Source organism: Talpa occidentalis, unplaced genomic scaffold (genome assembly GCF_014898055.3).
Source record: "Talpa occidentalis isolate TD23 unplaced genomic scaffold, MPIMG_talOcc4v2.1 talOcc4.7, whole genome shotgun sequence".
NCBI lineage: Eukaryota > Metazoa > Chordata > Mammalia > Eulipotyphla > Talpidae > Talpa > Talpa occidentalis.
The window spans coordinates 109,924,878-109,943,588 of record NW_023605083.1 but is presented as its reverse complement, the minus strand read 5'-3'; the positions used below and the strand labels follow the sequence as shown (position 1 = coordinate 109,943,588).

The 18,711-nt window shown below is 49.0% G+C and overlaps 1 protein-coding gene across 1 annotated transcript in view; it reads right to left on the bottom strand.

Annotated features, from left to right (window-relative positions):
* CUEDC1 (CUE domain containing 1) overlaps positions 1-9,016 on the bottom strand; it is a 72,394-nt gene extending 63,378 nt beyond the window's left edge. Inside the window, exon 1 of the mRNA XM_037494861.2 lies at positions 7,859-9,016. Coding sequence (XP_037350758.1) covers positions 7,859-7,861 — 3 coding nt within the window. The 5' untranslated portion in view covers positions 7,862-9,016. The remainder of the gene's footprint in view (positions 1-7,858) is intronic.
* Between the last annotated feature and the right edge of the window lie 9,695 nt (positions 9,017-18,711).

Here is an 18,711-nt window from a genome sequence, read left to right as displayed (position 1 = left end):
GACTGGTGTGAGGGAGTTTTCTTGTAATCCCTCCTTCAAAGCGGCATTCACCTTCCCCAACCTCAGCTCAGGACCCAAATCAGGTCGGCAGAAAGGTCACACAGAGTGGCTCAGAAAGGGTGTGCTCCCCAGCCTCCCAGCGAACTCAGAGGAAGGCAGGGCAGTATGTGGGGGACTAGGCAGGCAAGGAATGGTCATCTCTGGAAGGCTCCTATCTAGAGTCCTAGAAAAGAACAAGAGGTCCCCAGAGATGCCCCGGGGGATCAGGCACTTGCAAAGAGGGGCCCTGCTACTCTCACGCACAGGGTATGAGTAGCCATTCACATCCCTGAAGGTCAAAAGCCATTTTTGAATAATCTAGTTTTATATAATGAATTTTTATGTTAATGTCTTCAGTGCTGCTGTGTGTGAATTTCATCAGCGGTTTGTCATTTAAAAATGATACTTATACCCACTTTTCATTCCCCAGAGCCTCACAGGGATGGAGAGGGCTGAGGGTGGCCATGACAGGAAGCGGGGAGCCCCCAAGGGACCTCGCCCTTGGCTCAAACCACTGAGGCCCTGTGAGTGGGCCTGGCCTCTGCCCTGCAAGACTGACACAGAAGGCTTCTGGTTTCAGTCAATGCATCTCACGCACTCCCTCTTTTCTTTTTTCGTTTCCAAGAAGAAAGTTTATAGGATGATTCAGTCTCTCATTAAGTCAACTCATGAGAAAAAGGGAAGTCACCCAAGTTCCCAATCCTCTCTCCATTGAACACAAGCCACCCCACAGCTCATTCCATATGTACTTTACAGAAATGCACTAAGAAGAAATTCCATTTAAAAAGCCCATCCTGGGCCTCCCCTAGTGGCACAGGGGTTGAGCGCTGGGCTGCGAAGCTGCCCGCAGCCTCTGCAGCGCCGGTTCGATCCCCAGCCACCGGTGAAGGTCCTCACACACCTCTCCTGTCTCACCCGCTGCTCCCCTCAGCAGAGTATTTCGTCGGTCTGCCTTTTCTGTTTCCGGCTCTGGCTCTGGTGAATTCTCTCACCCTCCCCTACTTCCGACTGTACCCAGTGCTTGTATAAATAAATAAATAAATCTTTTAAAATAAATAAAAAGCCCATCCTTCACCTTTCTTTCCATCTTTCAAGAATCCACTCTCCTTAGCAGTTCTCGAAATTTCTAACGCTGACACAGCTGAGGGCTGAGTTGGGAGCTAAAGACAGGCTTCCAAATAAAATGTGATAGGACAGGGGAGAGACACGTGACTCTTAAATCCACAGTTCAAAACTCTTGTGGCAGATAGTAGAAATCCACCCAGAAAATGCCATCTCGGCCGCTGCCAGCTCTCTTCAGCTTTGTCCCAAACTTAGAAACAGTTGTTTCCCTGTAACTCCAAAAAAAGCTCTCATATGCTCTGTCTCCTCATTCTTTCCAACACTGATCTGTACACTTAATCTACCTCCCTTGGCTTGTCAAATAAGAAGAGGAACAGACAAAGAATAAGAAGCACGACACTATAACACAATAAAGCCCTCTTGTAAACACCATCTAAACTCAGCAGCCTGGCTTTCTGAGTTTGGATCCCAGCTATTCAGCAAACTAGCTGTGTGACCTGGGCAAGTTGACATAACCCTCTGTGCCCCATTCTCTTCTATGTGCTATTTGGTCATAATGCTATACTCATAGAGAGTTGAGGAAATAAATGACTATTCTCAAAATGGTTAGAAAGGTGCCTGGTATGCAGTAAATCATAATAAATGTTAGCCGTTATTATTAGACCATTGTAAAGATACTGTGCAGTGGTGTCTGTTATTACAGCTGTTTAACAGGTGGGTTCAATACCATTTGTTATTGTGGGGCATAATGAGAGAGTAAACTTCATAAAAGCACAAATTAAGAAGTGGAGGGATCTGTTCAGAATGACACAGTCCCTATGTGGCAGAGCTGAGCGCTGGTCTTGGGCTCCAAATTGCATGCACAAATTTCACACTTTAACATGCTCCCTCTGGCCGGGACGGAAATTTGAGAAGTCCTATGGATCAGCATCAAAAACAGATTTCAGTCCTGTAAACCCCCAGAGAGTGGCCTATCTCAAGGGAATGTTGCAGATTTGCCAAACAAAATTAATTTCCATTCGTTTACATATTCCAAGAAAACATACCGAAGCAGGCTGACAGGAGAGGGTGCCAACCATCAAAAAGACCCCTCAAGGCCAAAGATCACACAGGCCTCAAAAATGTTTCAGACTAAAAGGGGTCCCTCGGGGGCTCCTAGGCTGTCAGCAATTTGCAAAAAAAGGTCAGTACAAATCATTTGGGAGAACATTTGTGCAGGCACGGCCTAAGACATGTGGACTTCTGCCAGGCCCGTATTTTAAAAACATGCACTGTCTTCACCCTTGATAAATAGCACCCAGGCTACAGAAACATTTCCATTATGCTCAAAAGCCTGCTTGCCACCACAACTCATTGAAATGGATGTTTCCAACTTGACAAGAATTCCTCAAGAAAAATATCTAAAAACACCCCAACCTTTTCAAGTAGAAAAGGGAAAAGGCTAAACACTAGCAAATGATATTTGTGGAAACAGATTATTTGGTAAACACACACCTACATGCCCAGAGCTAAATCTAGCTAATCAATGGACTAAGCCCATTTCTTCTCGCTGTTAGGAACACTCATTAGAAGGCCTTCTACATAAGCTCTGCCATTAAGTGCTCTTCATGTATTTCAAGACTGATGTAAAAGCAATATATGGCTCTGCTGGAGAGGAGAAGGGATAAAAAGAGTTTAGCATAGAAGCTCTACCACTAACTAGTCTCCATTTCATGAGATGATGACAATGACGGTAACAGCAACAATAGCAATTATAACAACAGACGCAGCAGCTAATATTTATTGAGAACTTATGCTATGCCAAGCATTGTGCTAAGTAAGGACTTAGTAAGTATCTGATCCTCAAGAGCCACCATTAGGAAATCTTATTCCCACGGTAAGAACCAGGAAACTAAGACTCAGAAAGATCCAGTAACTTGCCCCAAGAACACAGCAGCCATCTAACTAGCAGAGGTTGGATTTCAAACACAGGCAGTTTGCCTCAGTGTTCTTAACCACATACCATTGGCCTTTCAAGGTTCCTAGCGACCCACGACCACAAATTCCTCTAGGAGCAAACTGGATGATCTTCAGAATCCTTTCCGGCTTTAAATGCAGTGATTCTCTCTTTTAAAGAAATAAAATGAATTTAGCACTTGGAGAAATAAAATGCAACAATGCTGTTGCCCTGATGAAACAGAATGAAGCGTCTGGGTGTGCCTTACCCACATCCAGTCAGAAGGTAAAAAGTGCTGATTTTTTAGGGTAATGATGCCCTGTGAAACCACCAGACTGCCCCATACCATCTCCAGAAAAAATGACAGCTTGAAGTTCTGAGAGGATGCGCCAATGTGCAAAGGTCTGCAAGTTCACAACTATCAGCTCTCAAACCTTAATTTGACTTTTTTTTAAAGGAGTCAAATCCAAGAAAACTAGCAGAGCAGGGGCTAGTTTTAAGGATGCCAGTGTAAGATATATGTGACTTTGTGTGCAAGTCTACACCTGCTCACGGAAAACCCACCTCCTCCAGGTAATCTGTGTTTGAAGTCTTCCCTATGGCCTCCTAGCCTGTGGCTCACGAGTCCCATAATTTCAAGGAGTTCTGTCCTATGCGTACCTCCCGATGTCTGCATACCCTCCCTTCCTCACCACCCATTCCCATCTCCAGACACACAGACACTCAGACAGTGCATGGCTGCTTCCCCAACCCATCTCTGATTCATCTTCTCCCTGCTCCGCACAGGAGTTCTTTGCCCACCCACCTTGCCACTAGCAGATACAGCCAATGGGAAATTCTCCCAGCTCATCTCATCCTCGTTCATTCTCTCTCTCCGTCTCTCCTCCTCCTCTCCCCCTCCCTCTCAGCTCCTGGTACAGCCTGAAACCGAAATTAATCTCAAAGTGAAATCATTTCCTATGCCTGATCACCCTACGCAGGTGAGAATCTCCTCAATGGAGTGCCAACTCCAGCTTGTGGGGTGCCAGAAAAAACCAGCCATGCAGGTGCCCCCTTAGAGCCTGAACCTGTCTAATGCATAGACAAAAAGGGTTAGAGGAGGAAGCAAGACTCCTTGCCCTACTCTTTGCACGAGTCCATTTAAATTCACCCCAGGAACTAAAGTTCACTGCCTGGTATTTTAAAATCATTGTCCAGCATCAGTCCATATTTGGCTCATTCTTAATCAGATTCCCTTCAGAAAGCAAGCTTTGTTCTCTTCAGAGATCTCTGTAGCCTCTTGCCGAATGTTAGTAGAGATTGTTATTCTATAAGCATTTTTCAATATTGGAAAAATACAGCCTTTATTCTTGCACCAGGAACCGCCGCAACAAAAACTAAAATAAACAAATAAAAACCACAGTCATTGTACATGAACATAATATCAGTTCTTGGTGATCTTTCAAAGAGTTATAAACTTGGAGAAAGAGCCTAAACTATGTTTTGTTTATTACCTTTCTCCCTACACACTTGTGGGCACCTTTCTCTGGTGCTGGGGTGTTTTATAATGGCCCTCCTGTTGGCTCAAGCAGAACTGAACCAGAAGGGTAAATACACAGGCCCGACAATGGTAAAGAAAAAAAAAAGGATTAAGTTTTGGGTTGGTTGCTATTTATTCTTCAGTCAACAAAGTTTTTGAGAGCCCTGTGTGTGCACCTGAAGTCTTTTGTGTGTGGGCCCCAGGTGATAGTTCCAACTGTGAATGCCGTTCTCGTCCCAAGGCCAGTCAGCTACTGCCTGGCTTCCAGAAGCCTCTTCTCCAGGTCTGTTTCCATCCTTGGGGCACTTGCAGGAAGCAACTCCTCTGACTAGAATCAGGACAGAACAAGAGGCCCATCTGAGGGGCAGATACGGTGTGTGTCTTGCTTCATTAATTCGGGTATGAGCCACTCGCTAGTACTGGCCACTCTTGGGTCATTCACGGTACAATGAGGGGTTCAGCCAGATTTGAGCAACTTTCTAGCTCAAAAATTCCAGTTCCTAGTCCCTCCTATCCCTGAGCTGACACAGACCTTGAGAGGCCTCCGCTTCATCTTCCTGTCTCCAAATGAGACTTCTTAAACCACAAAGACAAATGAAATTTGTTCCCGTTTCTAAAGACCTTCGGGGTAGGCCATGGCCCTCAGCTACTGTGAGTCACTGTTGTCACATCACACATCCTATCTGGAGCGTTTTCCTCATACCTTGCTTGGGTCCTTCCTCCGCACTTTACATTTTTACATTCACTTGCCTCTTGTTCTAAGATCGGAGAGATAAGAGTGAATCACCGTGTTCTGAGAAGTAATGTTACGAGATTTTATTTCTTCTTCACATGTTCACTGTAGGCATTGCAGAGGGTGACTATTAAAAACCACAAAGGCATCAAGGAAGTCAGCCACACTTCCCAATTCCTACCTCATTCTAGCAAGTATGTCACAGGATCCAGAAGGTTCTACTCATAGTTCACAGAGTGGCAGAGATATCTCTGTGGACAGATCAGCTCTGAAGGCAGCAGTTACTCTGATACTCAATTCAAGTGTCCCCTCTTCCAGGAAGGTTTCCCTGCTCCAATTCCTCCTCAGGCTGACACAGTGCCCTCCTTCAGCGTTTTGTCTCATCGCAGCACTTGCCATGAAGACTGGGGTTCTAGGCTAACAACTCTGTATTCCCTACTAGACATCTTGAGGGCCCCACGATATCTTAGTGACCTCTGTACTCCAGGACAGGCCCCAGTAGAGTGCCTGGCACTTGATCAGTGGCCCTCAGCAGACAAGGCTCAGGTGACCAGCCCAGTCATGTTTCAGGAGGCCTGAGCACTGGCAGCCTTTTGAGAAGAGCTTGAAACTGCCCCAGCACCCACCCCCTTATCTGCCCTCCCTACCCTATCGCCTCCCACTTCGCCCCACCCTCTAGCTCAGTAAAAGTCTCTCTGAGAATTTTTTCCACCGTGTTAACAAGATTTACTTTAACCAAACAGAAATGAGCAAACACCTTGAGTGTTTTATGTTCAATTATCTCTGAGAATTTCTCTAAGGATATGACCTCTGCAGCCAGGTTTCCTGGGTTCAAATCCTGGCTCTGCTACTTTCTTGCCATGTGATCTTGGGCAAGTGACTTAACCTCTTTGTAGCTGTTCTATCACACAGGCTTGTAAGGATGAAAGAAGCTAATCTATAGAAGCACGTTAGGCAGGATCCACCCATAGCAAGTGCTCAGTAAATGCTGGAATGGTCATATCCCAAGTCTGTTTTTCACAGGACACCCCCAACAACCCCTGCAGCTTCCACTCGACTGCTTATTGGGCCTGTCCCCTGCAACCCCACCACTAGACTCCCGTCCTCAGCACACCGCCCCCCAACCTTTGGCCTATTCCTCTAGGACAGTTCTAACATTAACATTAACAGCCATTCACCCCTCACCGATTATGATCCTCATCCCCACCCCTAACTTAATGGGCAAATTCTCCAAAGAGGAGGGCGAAGCGATGGTTCCACAGCAGCACTACAAATGCTGAGTCATTTTGTCCCCAACTATTGCTCTCCATCCTCACCTTTGACATTTCAGGGCCCCACCACCACCATTTCCCACTGTGTAGTCCCCCCTGCTCCTAATTGAAGAGCCTCACCCCACCCATGTCACCCTTCCAAAAGCTAGTCTGAGGCTCTACAATTTTTACCAAAATTTTCCTTAATACTAACATGCCTCAGAACATTAGCACCCAAGTGCAGAAATAATAATGGCCACTGGGCCTCCCTGGTGGTACAGCGGGTTGAGCGCAGCGCTGTGAAGCTGTCCACAGCCTTTGCAGCATGGGTTCGATTCCCAGCCAGCCAGGGAGAAATCCACATGGTGCGGCAGACCTCTCCTGACACCTGCTGCTCCCCTCAGCACTGTCTTTGGTCCGTCTGCCTGTTCTGCTCCATGCGCTCTCTGATGAATTCTTTCACCCTCCCGTGCCTCTGACCTGTACCCCCATTTCTTGTATAAATAAATCTATCTTTAAAATAATAATAATGGCTTCTATTCTAAAGAATGATGTCAGAACTTCTTTAACTCTTTTTTAAAGCTGTGAAGCTGAGTAGGTCAGATGTTACCAATTCTAAGTGGGTATGCAACCCCAGACCCAATTCTCAAAACCACTAAGCAATAACGGAAATGAGCACTCAGGGCGAGATTCCCTTCTAGGAGGTTAGACCAGTGGAGTTGGAACATTTTTGTCCCAACAATCAGTCCTTCAAGACACTCAGTGCCACTGTCAGGGAAATAAAATTATCACATTTTATGAAAAAGGAGTTTATGTTTATAAGCGAGATCATATTTATCACTTGTGACCTGTTTTAAAGATAAAAGTGATGGCTGCATTATTTGCAGTCCACACTGTTCTGACATATCTCGTACTTCCTGGGAGGCTGGCAGACAAGCACTAAGTGAGCCAACCCACCGGCACCCTAAACTCACCAACCGGCACCCTAAACTCACCAACCAGCACCCTAAACTCACGAACTGGCATCCTAAACTCACCAACCAAGGCAGCAGCAGACAGACAGACAAATCCTGGCCGCTGAGGAATGTGAATCCTTAGTCTCCGCCACAGGTCACAATGGAGGCAACCATTCTGAATGGCCTAGGCCAGACCACAGACTGGGAGTCTAAATAAGGGCCCCAGTTCCCAGGAGCACAGCCACCATGTGATGTGGCATACAATGCATCTCTGCACATATGCATGTTTGGGGGCGTGGGGGGAGGAGTTAGAGCTTTTACCAGATTCTCAAAGGGGCCCATAACCCCAACCTAGACATTTACCATCCCTGGGCCATCTTAGTTGTCCAAGTTGTCTCTCTCCTATCCAAGGATGTGCCAGGCCTGAGGTAACACTCCTGTTCCGGGCACCTGTTCCTTCCACCTGTAGAAAGGGGTCAAAGGAGGTTTGAACCCTGGTGGCCTGAGCCAGGTTCCTCTCTCTATTTCCATCCATCCATTCAAACTGAGATGACAGCAGCATTCACCACCACCAACAGAAAGCACCCACTTTCACACTTGACTCCACAGGGGCCAAACCTCATAGTGAGACGACTTCTGCTATGAGGGGATACCAGGTGTCCCTCACCTCCTTCAGGTACACCAGGCTAACTCGAGCCAGACTGCAAAGGTGAGCACACCTGGCAGAGAAAAAGAGATCCAGCCCATCTTCCTGGATTCTTTCTCCTGAGCCAGGTAGCTCAGGTCCTGCAGAATAACCAACAGAAGGGCCTCCCTGGTGGCACAAGGGGTTAAAACGCAACCTATGAAACTATCAGCAACCTGTGCAGCACAAGTTCGATCCCCAGCCAGCGAGGGAGCAACCCACATGGCGCAGTAGACCTCTCCTGACTTGCCCACTGCTCCCCTCAGCAGTGTACTTTGTTCAATCTGCTTGTTCTGTTCCCCACTCTGTCTCTGGTGAATCCTCCCACCCTCTCTGCACCTCTGGCCTGTACCCCAGCTCTTGTATGCATAAATAAATAAATCTTTAAAAAAAAAAAGAATTCCTAATTGGAATGAATCAAATAAAGCTCAGTACTAGACTATATATCTATATCTATCTATCTATATCTATATATATAAAATAACCAACAGAAGGCTCATCCTGCAGCTCCCTGATGCCCCTGCCCAGGGATCAGGTGAGGAGGGAGATGGTCTTCTTGTGTCCTGTATCGCTTCTAAGACATCTCTAAACGTCCAGCCATTCCCCTCACCTCCACTCTTACCAAAAATAAATAAATAAACGGTAAAATCTAAACCCTCTCCCCTTCAAACAAATTCCTTCCTAGGAATTTAAAATCCAGCATACATTCTTGGGGCTAAAACTTCGTTTAGAGGAAGAGAAATGGGCGGGCCGGTGCTGGGCGTGAGGCCACAACGCAACGCGAAAACGAAGGGGAAAGAATGAATTAACACAAACACCAACCCCCTGGAGCTCAGCGCCCCGCGCACGCCGAGCCCGAGGGCGGGGAGCAGGGGCGGGGACAGCGCGTTCTGAACTTTCCTGGCCGCGCCGCGGGGAGACGCCGCTCCCCGGGGACCGGGTGGGACCTGAAAGGGCTCCGCCGGCCAGTGACATGGACTGGGGCAGGAAGCGAACCTCCCTTCCTCCTCAAAAGAGCTGCGCCCCCAGCAGGCGCCCCCCGCCAGCCAGCGCCCACCAGCCAGCGCCCCGGGCCCGAGCCTAGCCGGGAGGGGCCCCCACACAAAAGGGGGAGCGGCCGGAGAGGGGCTCCGGGCGGCCCGGCTGAGGAGGCCTGGCTTCCCTTCCCGCCGGCCTCCGCCCGCGCCCACCCGCTCACCCCGCGCGCCGCCCCCACACCCAGACGCCGCGCGCCCGGCCCGGCCCGGCCCGGGATGAGGCGGGGGCGCCGGCAGGAGGCGAGGCCGGGACCCGCCGCACGCGGCTGGGCGGCGCGGGCTCCCGGGCGGCCGCGGCGGCAGCACCGGGACTCAAACTCGCGCCGGCCCGGCCCTCCCCGCGGCGCCTCGGCGATCGGCGCCCCCGGAGGTGGGGCGGCCGGGCCGGGCCGGGCCGGGCCGGGCGGGGAGCGGGCGGGGAGCACAGGGAGGGTCTTACCGAGCAGCCGCCACGCGCGTCCGCTCCCCGCGGGCCGGAGGGGCCGCGGGCTGGGGGAGGGGCGCGATCCCGCGGCGGCGGCGGGCCCGGCGCGGCGGCGCGGCTGGGGCGCGGGAGGCGGAGAAAGCGAGGCGAGGCCGGCTGCCTAGCGGCCGGCGGCGGGAAATGCAGCTGTCCCTGCGCGCCCGCCGGCGGGGCCACAAGTGGGGGCGCGCGGGGAGGAGCGGGGCTGCGGGCGGGGCGGGGGCCAGGCGGCGGGGCCCCCAGACCCTCTCCGCCGGCCGACCCCTTTCGAGAGGGGAGGAAGCAGGAGTGGGGTACGTGAGCAACACGGCTGCGAGGACTGGGGAGCCCTGGCTGAAGAGGAGGAAAATCCGCGCCGTGTCACCCCTTCCCCCGCCGCAGTGGCTCCCCAGCAGGAAGGAGGACACGAGAGAGGGGCACTGGGCTCCGGAGCAAAGCGGGGTGCGGGGCGTCGCGCTGGGAAGGCTCACCCCGGAGGGCAGGGCGGGGAGCCCTGAGGTCTAAGAGCTGCACCGCCCGGAGAGGGAGCAGAAAGTGCACGCACGTCTGGGATTTGGGGCCGCTGAAGAGTGGGGGGGGGGGGGCGGCCGCCTGGGAGTTGGGGCTCCGGAAAGGAGGCGAAATAAAGCGCTCTAGGCAAAGGAGATGGTGTGGAAGGGGTCTGGAGTCAAAGGTTACACCCATTCATGCCGTCGAATACCACCTGTCATCTCCCCATATCCCTGCCCAGCTTCCCCAGCCGCCTCGGAGAAAATCTGAGCTCTTCCACAAAAGTACCCGTTCAATGAATAGTGAATCAGCTTCGGCTATTCTTTTTCCATGTGGTTTGGTTTCAGACTCCAGTTTGAGGATGGGGAGGCGAGGACGGTCTAGCGCCCTGCCGGGAAGCGAGTTAGAGATCTGAGGAGGGTGAAGGCAGAAGAAAGCTCCGGCTGCACCCTGAGAGCTCTTGCAAAGGTTCTGACCCTCCTCCTCGAAAGCCTGCCTTAGAGACACACTTACTCTGGACGCAGACCCTAGGGATTCACCCCTCTTCCTCCTCTGAGGGCTTGCAGTCCCTTGCCTCCTGGAGGCAAATCAACACCCTCAGCCACAGAGACATCTGATGGTAAAAACCACAAACCAAAGTGCCCCAGACACCCATGTGTTTCCATCATTTGCATTTCAAGGGTAAGTTTTTCTTCAGCAAATTGTGAACCTGGGCGGGGAAGCACACCTTTCCTGGACAGGCCGAACATTGGGCTGGCATGTTGAGTAAGCTCCAGGGCTGGGTTTCAGACACCCTCAAGGACTTCCTCTCTTCTACCCCCCTCGACCCACACTCCACCTTGGCATTACATTAGTTTCTTTTTTTTAAAGATTTATTTATTTATGCATACAAAAACTGGGGTGTAAGCCAGAGGTGGAGGAGGGGTGAAAGGATTCACCAGAGACAGAGTAGGGAGCAGAACAGGCAGACTGACTGAAATACACTGCTGAGGGGAGCAGTGGGAGAGACAGGAGAGGTCTGCTGTGCCATGTGGGTTAGCTCCCTGGCCAGGTATCGAACTCATGCTATAGTGGCTGGCAGTAGCTTGATAGTGCTGTCTTTAACCCCTGCACCATCAGGGAGGCCCTGGCAGTACATTAGATTTGACAACCAAGAAGGTGGACCCGAGACCCCGGGTGAAAATCCTTAACCTAGGGGGACTGACCTATGCCTCCATGCTCACTCCAGACACCCCTTCTGGAGTCCTAAGGAGAGCCCAGGATTTATCCTCCTGGTCCTGGCTATCTGGACGATGTCATCACAGGTATTATCTTGCACCCACCCAAAGTGCTGTTCATCTGCATTTTTCTGCTCACTTGCAAGATCCCGCTACAGTTTCTCCCTGTCTCCTTGGCATTTCAGGACCTGAAAAATGCATCTGCAAATTTGCAGATTTCCACTTGCACTCACCTCTGAGTGCTCATAAAACCTTTTAATATGTTTTTAATATAGTCATCAAACAAAACCAGTCACCGCAATCAATGCTCTTCCTTAAAGACACTCCTTGGGTGTTGCTGATACACTTCCCCCTTCAGGGCTACCTTCTTGGAACACTTCCTAGCCCCCTTCCCTGTCTCTCATGCCCCCCTGGGTAATCTCCCACCACTGCTTCTGAGGGAACATTCCCCAGGCTCCCAAGACCCCCTGCCACCCAACTGTCTACAGAGGCTCCAACCCACAGTTCCCTCAGACACTTCAAAATCAAGGAGATTGAAAGGAAATTTGGAGCCCTTTTCCTCTGCAGGCCTCTCCTTCTCTCCTGAATGCACGCCTCTGCCTTAGCAGCTGGAAAACCTCCCCTGCATTCTGCTGCTTATCAGATCCTGCCCTTTCTACCTTCGCTCTCCCTCTGCTCTGGCTCAAGCCCCCATGGTCTCTGCTCCTCTCAGAAGATGAGATAATCTTTTCGCTTTCGAACCTAACCTTCCTGCCTTCAGGAAACTCTTATCATTTCTTTCTTCCTAGCCCTCTGCTTCATACCTACAAACACTACAGGATAACAAGAAACCCTTCCCCCTACCATGCCATGTCCTCAAGCCATGGCCCTATCTCTCTCTTGCCCATTCACCAATAGACTTCCTCTAAGAAGAAACCATATGTGCTCTCACTGCTTTCTTAATCCCATTGGCTCCTCGGTTTCCTGTAATCCTGCTCTCCCCAACATTCCCGGGACAGCTCTCAGTGGAAGCAACAACTGACTCCTCCCTACCGAGCTCCTTGGTCCCCCTGCAGCCCATCTGTTCTAATGCTGCCCCCTCCCCCAGGGCTTCTCCAGGGCACAATCCCCTTGCCTTTTCCATCAATCCTGCATTTCCCAGGATAGAGAGGAGTGGGTGCCAACCCTGACCGCTCCACTTGCACACTGCTGACCTTGGGTCAGTTCTTTAACTTTGTGCCTCAGTTTCCTCAGCTGTACAACAGAGCCTACCTCCAAAGATTGTGGTGAGGATTCAACAAATCCACACCTGATATACCCAGAACAGCACCTAGCACAGTAAATGGTCAATAACTGCCAGTATTATTATTGATATTATTATTGATGATAATAGTATGCATCTGCTCTCAGGGGAAGTGTGTTGACAATTGGTTCCTTCACCTGCACCTACTCCCTCTTGTGAGCTCTGGAATGTGTAACTGACAATGTCAGGCTGTCCCACAGCCACCTGACCTTCAGCAAAGCCAGCCTGGAATCTATCATTTTCATCTCCCCCCTTGCCAGCATTCTCTGCCATGGAGGACGGCACCTCCCACTTTCACCTGAGCTGCCCACTGCACCTGCTGCTGCCTCCTGTTCTACATACTGACCCCGGGTAAGTCCGGGCTGTCTCTTCCTGAATGTCTCCAGAATCTGCTCCTTCTTCATTCCCACTGCTCTGGCCTGGTTCAGGCTACTAGGCGCCCTGCCCTGCCTGTCTAGCCATCCTCCTCAAGGCTAGCAGGTATTTTAAGAAGAATTTTCTTCCCTGTCGAAATGACACAGATGCCTCCCCACTGCTTGGAGAATTAAATTAAAAAAAAAACTTAGAGAGGCACTTCCCAGCCTGCCCTTAATTTCTGTTCCAGGCCCCCCCTTTTTTGTCCTTACCCCTGTTTTAGGACAGCTAAGACCTTCTGTGTTCCCACAGAGTGAAGGGGAAGGCAAGGAAAGCCCCTTGCTAAGTCTCCCCTATTTATACACAGAGAATGGGGAGCATGTGTGCCGTGTCTCCCCCACGCTGACGCTGAAACTGAGGGGGAACTGTTGGACTCAGGCTTGGAAACAGCCTGGCTGAACCACAGGGAAAGCAGACATTGCCCTTCTGGAATTTCCCCAGCTCAGGACAAATACCAGCACATAAATGGTGAACAAGAAAACCTCTTGTGTGGCAGTGGCTCTGGAACTAATTGCCTTGTCCCAGCCGCCAGGAGTCGCCCCCTCCCCTGAACTGCCAAAGGCAGCTAAAGGAAGAGAGTGGGGTGATGCCGATGACCTGGGTAATCCTTTCTCCATTGCCACTGATTTGACCAAGAAACTCAACAGAAACTTAAAAAAAAGTCTCATTTCGGGGTTTTGAAAGATGTCATGGATAAAACATGGAAGCACTGCCCCCCAATTGAGTAAACCCCATATTGGAATAATAGCTAGATGGCTTTCTGTGAGATTGCTGATCTGACTCCCAACTGAGAAAAGGGTCCTGGGGACATTCACCCCCTTCCCAGAGTGCCAGCACCAATGCCATGCCCACAGCAGTCTGTGACCCCACCTGCCCTTGCACAGCCTTCCCTTTGTTCATCAAAGCCTCTATGTAGCAAGGGGTATTGTATCGATCATTGCAGGAGGTCCTGGAAACAGGGGTGTCTCTGTCTTAGTGAGCACCTCCCAAGGCCTGGCAGGGCCCATGAGCCAGTAAACATTTGCCAAAGGGCTGACTTCTGATAGGTGGGTGAGACATGCCTGGTTCGCCCTCACAAAACCCATGTGTCCTCCCTTCACTGGTAACAGCCGGTTTGACTCCCGCGATCCTGCCGTCCTGAGCAGAGGTTGCCCGGTTGTCAGAGGCAAGGCTGTGGGCTGGATGCGGGCATAGATAATGGATTCTGTGTAACCATTAGAATTTTTTTTTTAAGATTTATTTATGCATACAAGAGCTGGGGTACAGGCCAGAGATGTGGGGGAGGGGGGTGAGAGGATCCACCAGAGACAGAGTGGGAAACAGAGCAGGCAGATTGACTGAAGTACACTGCTGAGGGGAGCAGCGGGCAAGACAGGAGAGGTCTGCTGTGCCATGTGGGTTGCTCCCTGGCCAGCCGGGGGTTAAAACTCATGCTGCAGAGGCTGCAGATTACTTCATAGTGAGGTGCTTAACCCCTTGCGCCACCAGGGAGACCCGGGCCCATTTATTTTTTATTTCTGTATAAGCATTGGGAAAAGCATATGCCAACATGTTAACAATTGTTGGGCAGGATTTTATAGATAACTTTTATTTTGTTGTCAATACTCTTTCAAACTTTCCAAATGTCCTACATTGAACATACATTGCTTTATAAACATTCATTCATAGAGGGATAGATAAATAGATTCCTATATGTAGCCTTCAAAATCATGACTGGAAGAAGCAAAGTTAAGCTTAATTAACGTTCTGCCTTGATTGTTTAACTTAGGCTATTTTAACCCACTTCCATGACCATTTTGTTCACCTCCCTTGTATGCATCCTGAGACCCCAAAGATGAAAATATGTAGCCCCTTTTTTCCTTCCCCCACCCCAAGTCTAATGGGAAAGTAGATATGGAACAAATAATAGAAGACAGAGTGTGACAATTATAAAATTAAGATGTAGGCAGATGGCTCAGGAGCTACAGAGGAGGAAGTGGTCCATTCCGTCAGGGACAGGACAGAGAAGTTCCTTTACATGCGTCAGCTTTTGAGCTGTGCCTTGAGACATGAAAATGATTTGAACGGGGGTCTGGACATGCACTTCTTGGGGCACAGCCTAAGCAGAGACATGGTGGTAGGAACGCCAAGGTAGACTTGAATGCAGGCAAATGCCTACTATGGTCAGAGCACAGGGGGATGACAACGGCTTAGTGAGGGGTAGGAAATACAGAAAGAGGAGGCTGAAAAGGTGAGGAGGGTGTGACAGTCAATGGCCTGGAACACCAAAGTAAGGTATTTGCAGTGGATGGCAAGGGGGCTTTTGGAGAAGGAATGTGTTACAGGCTCAGGCCTGTATTTCAAAACGGAATATTAACAATGTTCATTTTTATTTTCCCAACAACACCAAGAGTTGAGGGAGTGAGGTCCCCTAGGCTTGTGCAGACCAGTTCCCTAAAAAAGTCAGCCTGGAGTTAAGCATTTTTCAATCCCAGCTTGGAAAAGCATATTCCTTCTTCCTACTAAAGTCCCTCTGAGCCCCCTAAATCTAATGATGAGACAAGGCTCCCAGACCTTTATGTCAGTCAGTCCAGGGCAACAACTAAATTTCTGCTGTACTAGCTGGGTAACCTTGGGCTAGTTACTCTCTGAGAATTAGTTTCCTTATCTTTAAAATGAGGATAAGAATATTACCTTCCTCCTCCTTGGATTGAAAATAATAATAATAAATGATAAAGTTCCTTGAATATTTACAATATCTGGTTATGTTAAGTACTTTTGCACATCTCGTCTCATTTAATCTTCAAGAAAAAACTTAAGAAGTGGGAGTTATTATCACTTCTATTTTATAGATGTGAAAACTGTGACATAGGAAGCCCCTCAAAATTGCCCAAAGTCCAACAAGCAGTAGAACCAAGATACAAACCCAGACCATGACTCCAGAGTCCACACACTTCACTATCCCACTAGAAGTGACAGCTACAATAATCATAAATGCAAATACATTATCTGACTATGTATGGGTTAACATTTACAATTAATTTAATATTAGCCCAGTAACTCCTCAATGACCCTGTGGTAGGTACTACCATTAGGCCCATTTTATAGATGACGAAACCAAACGTCAAAAAGATAAAGTAGGGGGCCTCCCTGGTGGTGCAAGGGGTTAAGCACCTCACTATGAAGCAATCCGAAGCCTCTGCAGCATGAGTTTGATCCTGGCAGGCCAGGGAGCAACCCACATGGAGAAGCAGACCTCTCCTGTCTTGCCCACTGCTTCCCTCAGCAGTGTACTTCGTTCATTCTGCCTGTTCTGTTCCCCACTCTGTTTCTGGTGAATTCTCTCACCCCCCACACCTCTGGCCTGTACCCCAGTTCTTATATGCATAAATAAATAAATCTTAAAAAAAAGATAAAGCAGGGCCTCCCTGGTGTCCCAAGGGGTTAAGCACAGCACTGTGAAGCTATTCACAGACTCTACAGCAGGGAGCTAGCCACATGGCGCAGCAGACCTCTCCTATCTCGCCCACTGTTCCCCTCAGCAGTGTATTTCAGTCAGTCTGCCTGTTCTGTTCCCCACTCTGTCTCTCTGGTAAATTCTCTTACCCCACTCCCATACCTCTGGCCTGTACCCCAGTTCTTATATACATACATATATAAATAAATAAATAAATAAATAAATAAATAAATAAACAAATCTTTAAAAAATAAAAAAAATAATGTAACTTGGTCAACTTACTTCAAAGATCCAAGATAGGAACTCAGGTGGTCTGGCTGTGAGTCTGCTCCTCATCACTCGAATATACTCAATGGATGAAGCCTGTTTTACTTATTATTGTTCTTATAATACCAAGGAGGCCTATCTCAGATCAACTTAGTTCGGTTGTGCAAAACCGGTTCTTCCCAGTGATGAAGATTCATGGAGGAGGTTGGGGGTGGGGCAGGATGAATATTCCGGAGTGGGACTTGGTGAGCAGACACCACAAGTGGAGGAGCCTATGGGCCATGGTGTCCTGGGGAGGGTTCCTTCCTGCTTGGAGGAAGGGACCCTCTGTTGGGCCAGGAAATGGCCAGGGAGGAAAGGAAGTTGGCACACTACCTCACTGACCTCTGAGAGGGGCCCTGGTACAAGTGGGACTAGAAGAAAATACCTTATTCTTTGGCAGAAGAGCCTCCTGGGCTTATGTCATAGTCAGGACCAAGTTGGTGAGTGGAAGATCCTATGTTGGATTGAGTCATGTCTTTGAGGAAGATTTCACTTATCTGGATCTCCTTAAAAGGGAAATTGGAAATCATTACCCAAGGGGGACTGAGCCTCTCAGGCAAAAGGACCTGAGTTAAGACAGGATTGGGGGGGCCTTCCTGGTGGCGCAAGGTGTTAAGACGCAGCCTATGAAGCTGCCCGCAGCCACTGCAGCATGAGTTGGATCCCCAGCCAGGCCAGGGAGATTCCCACATGGAGCAGCAGACCTCTCCTGACTCACCCACTGCTTCTCTCAGCTGTGTATTTCAGTCAATCTGCCTGTTCTGTTCCCCACTCTGTCTCTGGTGAATCTGAATCCTCATCCCCCCACACCTCTGGTCTGTACCCCAGTTCTTGTATACATAAATAAATAAATCTTTAAAAAAAAAAAAAAGACAGGACTGGGTTCCCAAAGTTCAGAGTTCAGCCCCAGTCCAACACTTGAACCTGATGGGCCCGCTCCCACTGGGGCAGGGGAGGCAGCCTTCCGACTTGATTCAGCTCCATTCACTAGTCAAGGAAGTGTCACATGACGGTGGCTGGTTGGAGGAGAAACACAGCTGCTATAATAGCAGAGAGGAACACCCCTTACTGCAGGGCTGGCTTACAGTACGGTTGAACTGAAATGTAAAGGAGCAGGAGGATATAGTAATTCATTTGTTTTGGACTTGTGAATTAGTCCTTCAGTAGCTTATACTTTATTATTTATCATTACTTATTTTTTATGCTTAGATTGCTCCTGATTTGGCCATTTGCAGGCACCTGTGTTATTTCAATATATTCCCATCTTCTTTGTTAGGTTCTATTCTCACTTTCTTATACAAAGAACTGTCTCCACTATCACAATAAAGATTGAATCAGACCATTGATGGATACTAAATCTATGAGAAATTTTGATGAGGAGGAGAATATTTGAAGGGTCTTAAAGTGTTTCCCCACAGACTGCACACTAGTTACAAGAAGAAGGGTAAGAGTGGTTACGCAATGGAGAAACTGGGCCTCGATCACCCTTGACTGGGTGATCTAAATGAACATCATCTATGAGATGGAGGACACTGTGTGTCTCTAGATATGACATCCTGAGGACACACTGCGTCAGCAGTATTTCAGCTGAGAATGCACAATCTCAGTTTAATCATGGGGAAACACCAGGCAAACATGATGTGAGGAAAGTTCTATGTTTTAAAATAAGGCAAGGGTCTGTAATTAAAAAAAAAAAGAAAACCCTCAGCTATGTAAATGTTCCAGATTTAAGGAGATTAAAGCACAAATGCAATACCTTACTCCAGTGTAGGTCTGGTGCTGGCGAAAATGTTACCCAGGACATAATTCGCTCCACTGACAAAACTGGAATATGGATGATAGGCTAGATAAAATTATTATATAAATGTAAATGTATACAAGTAA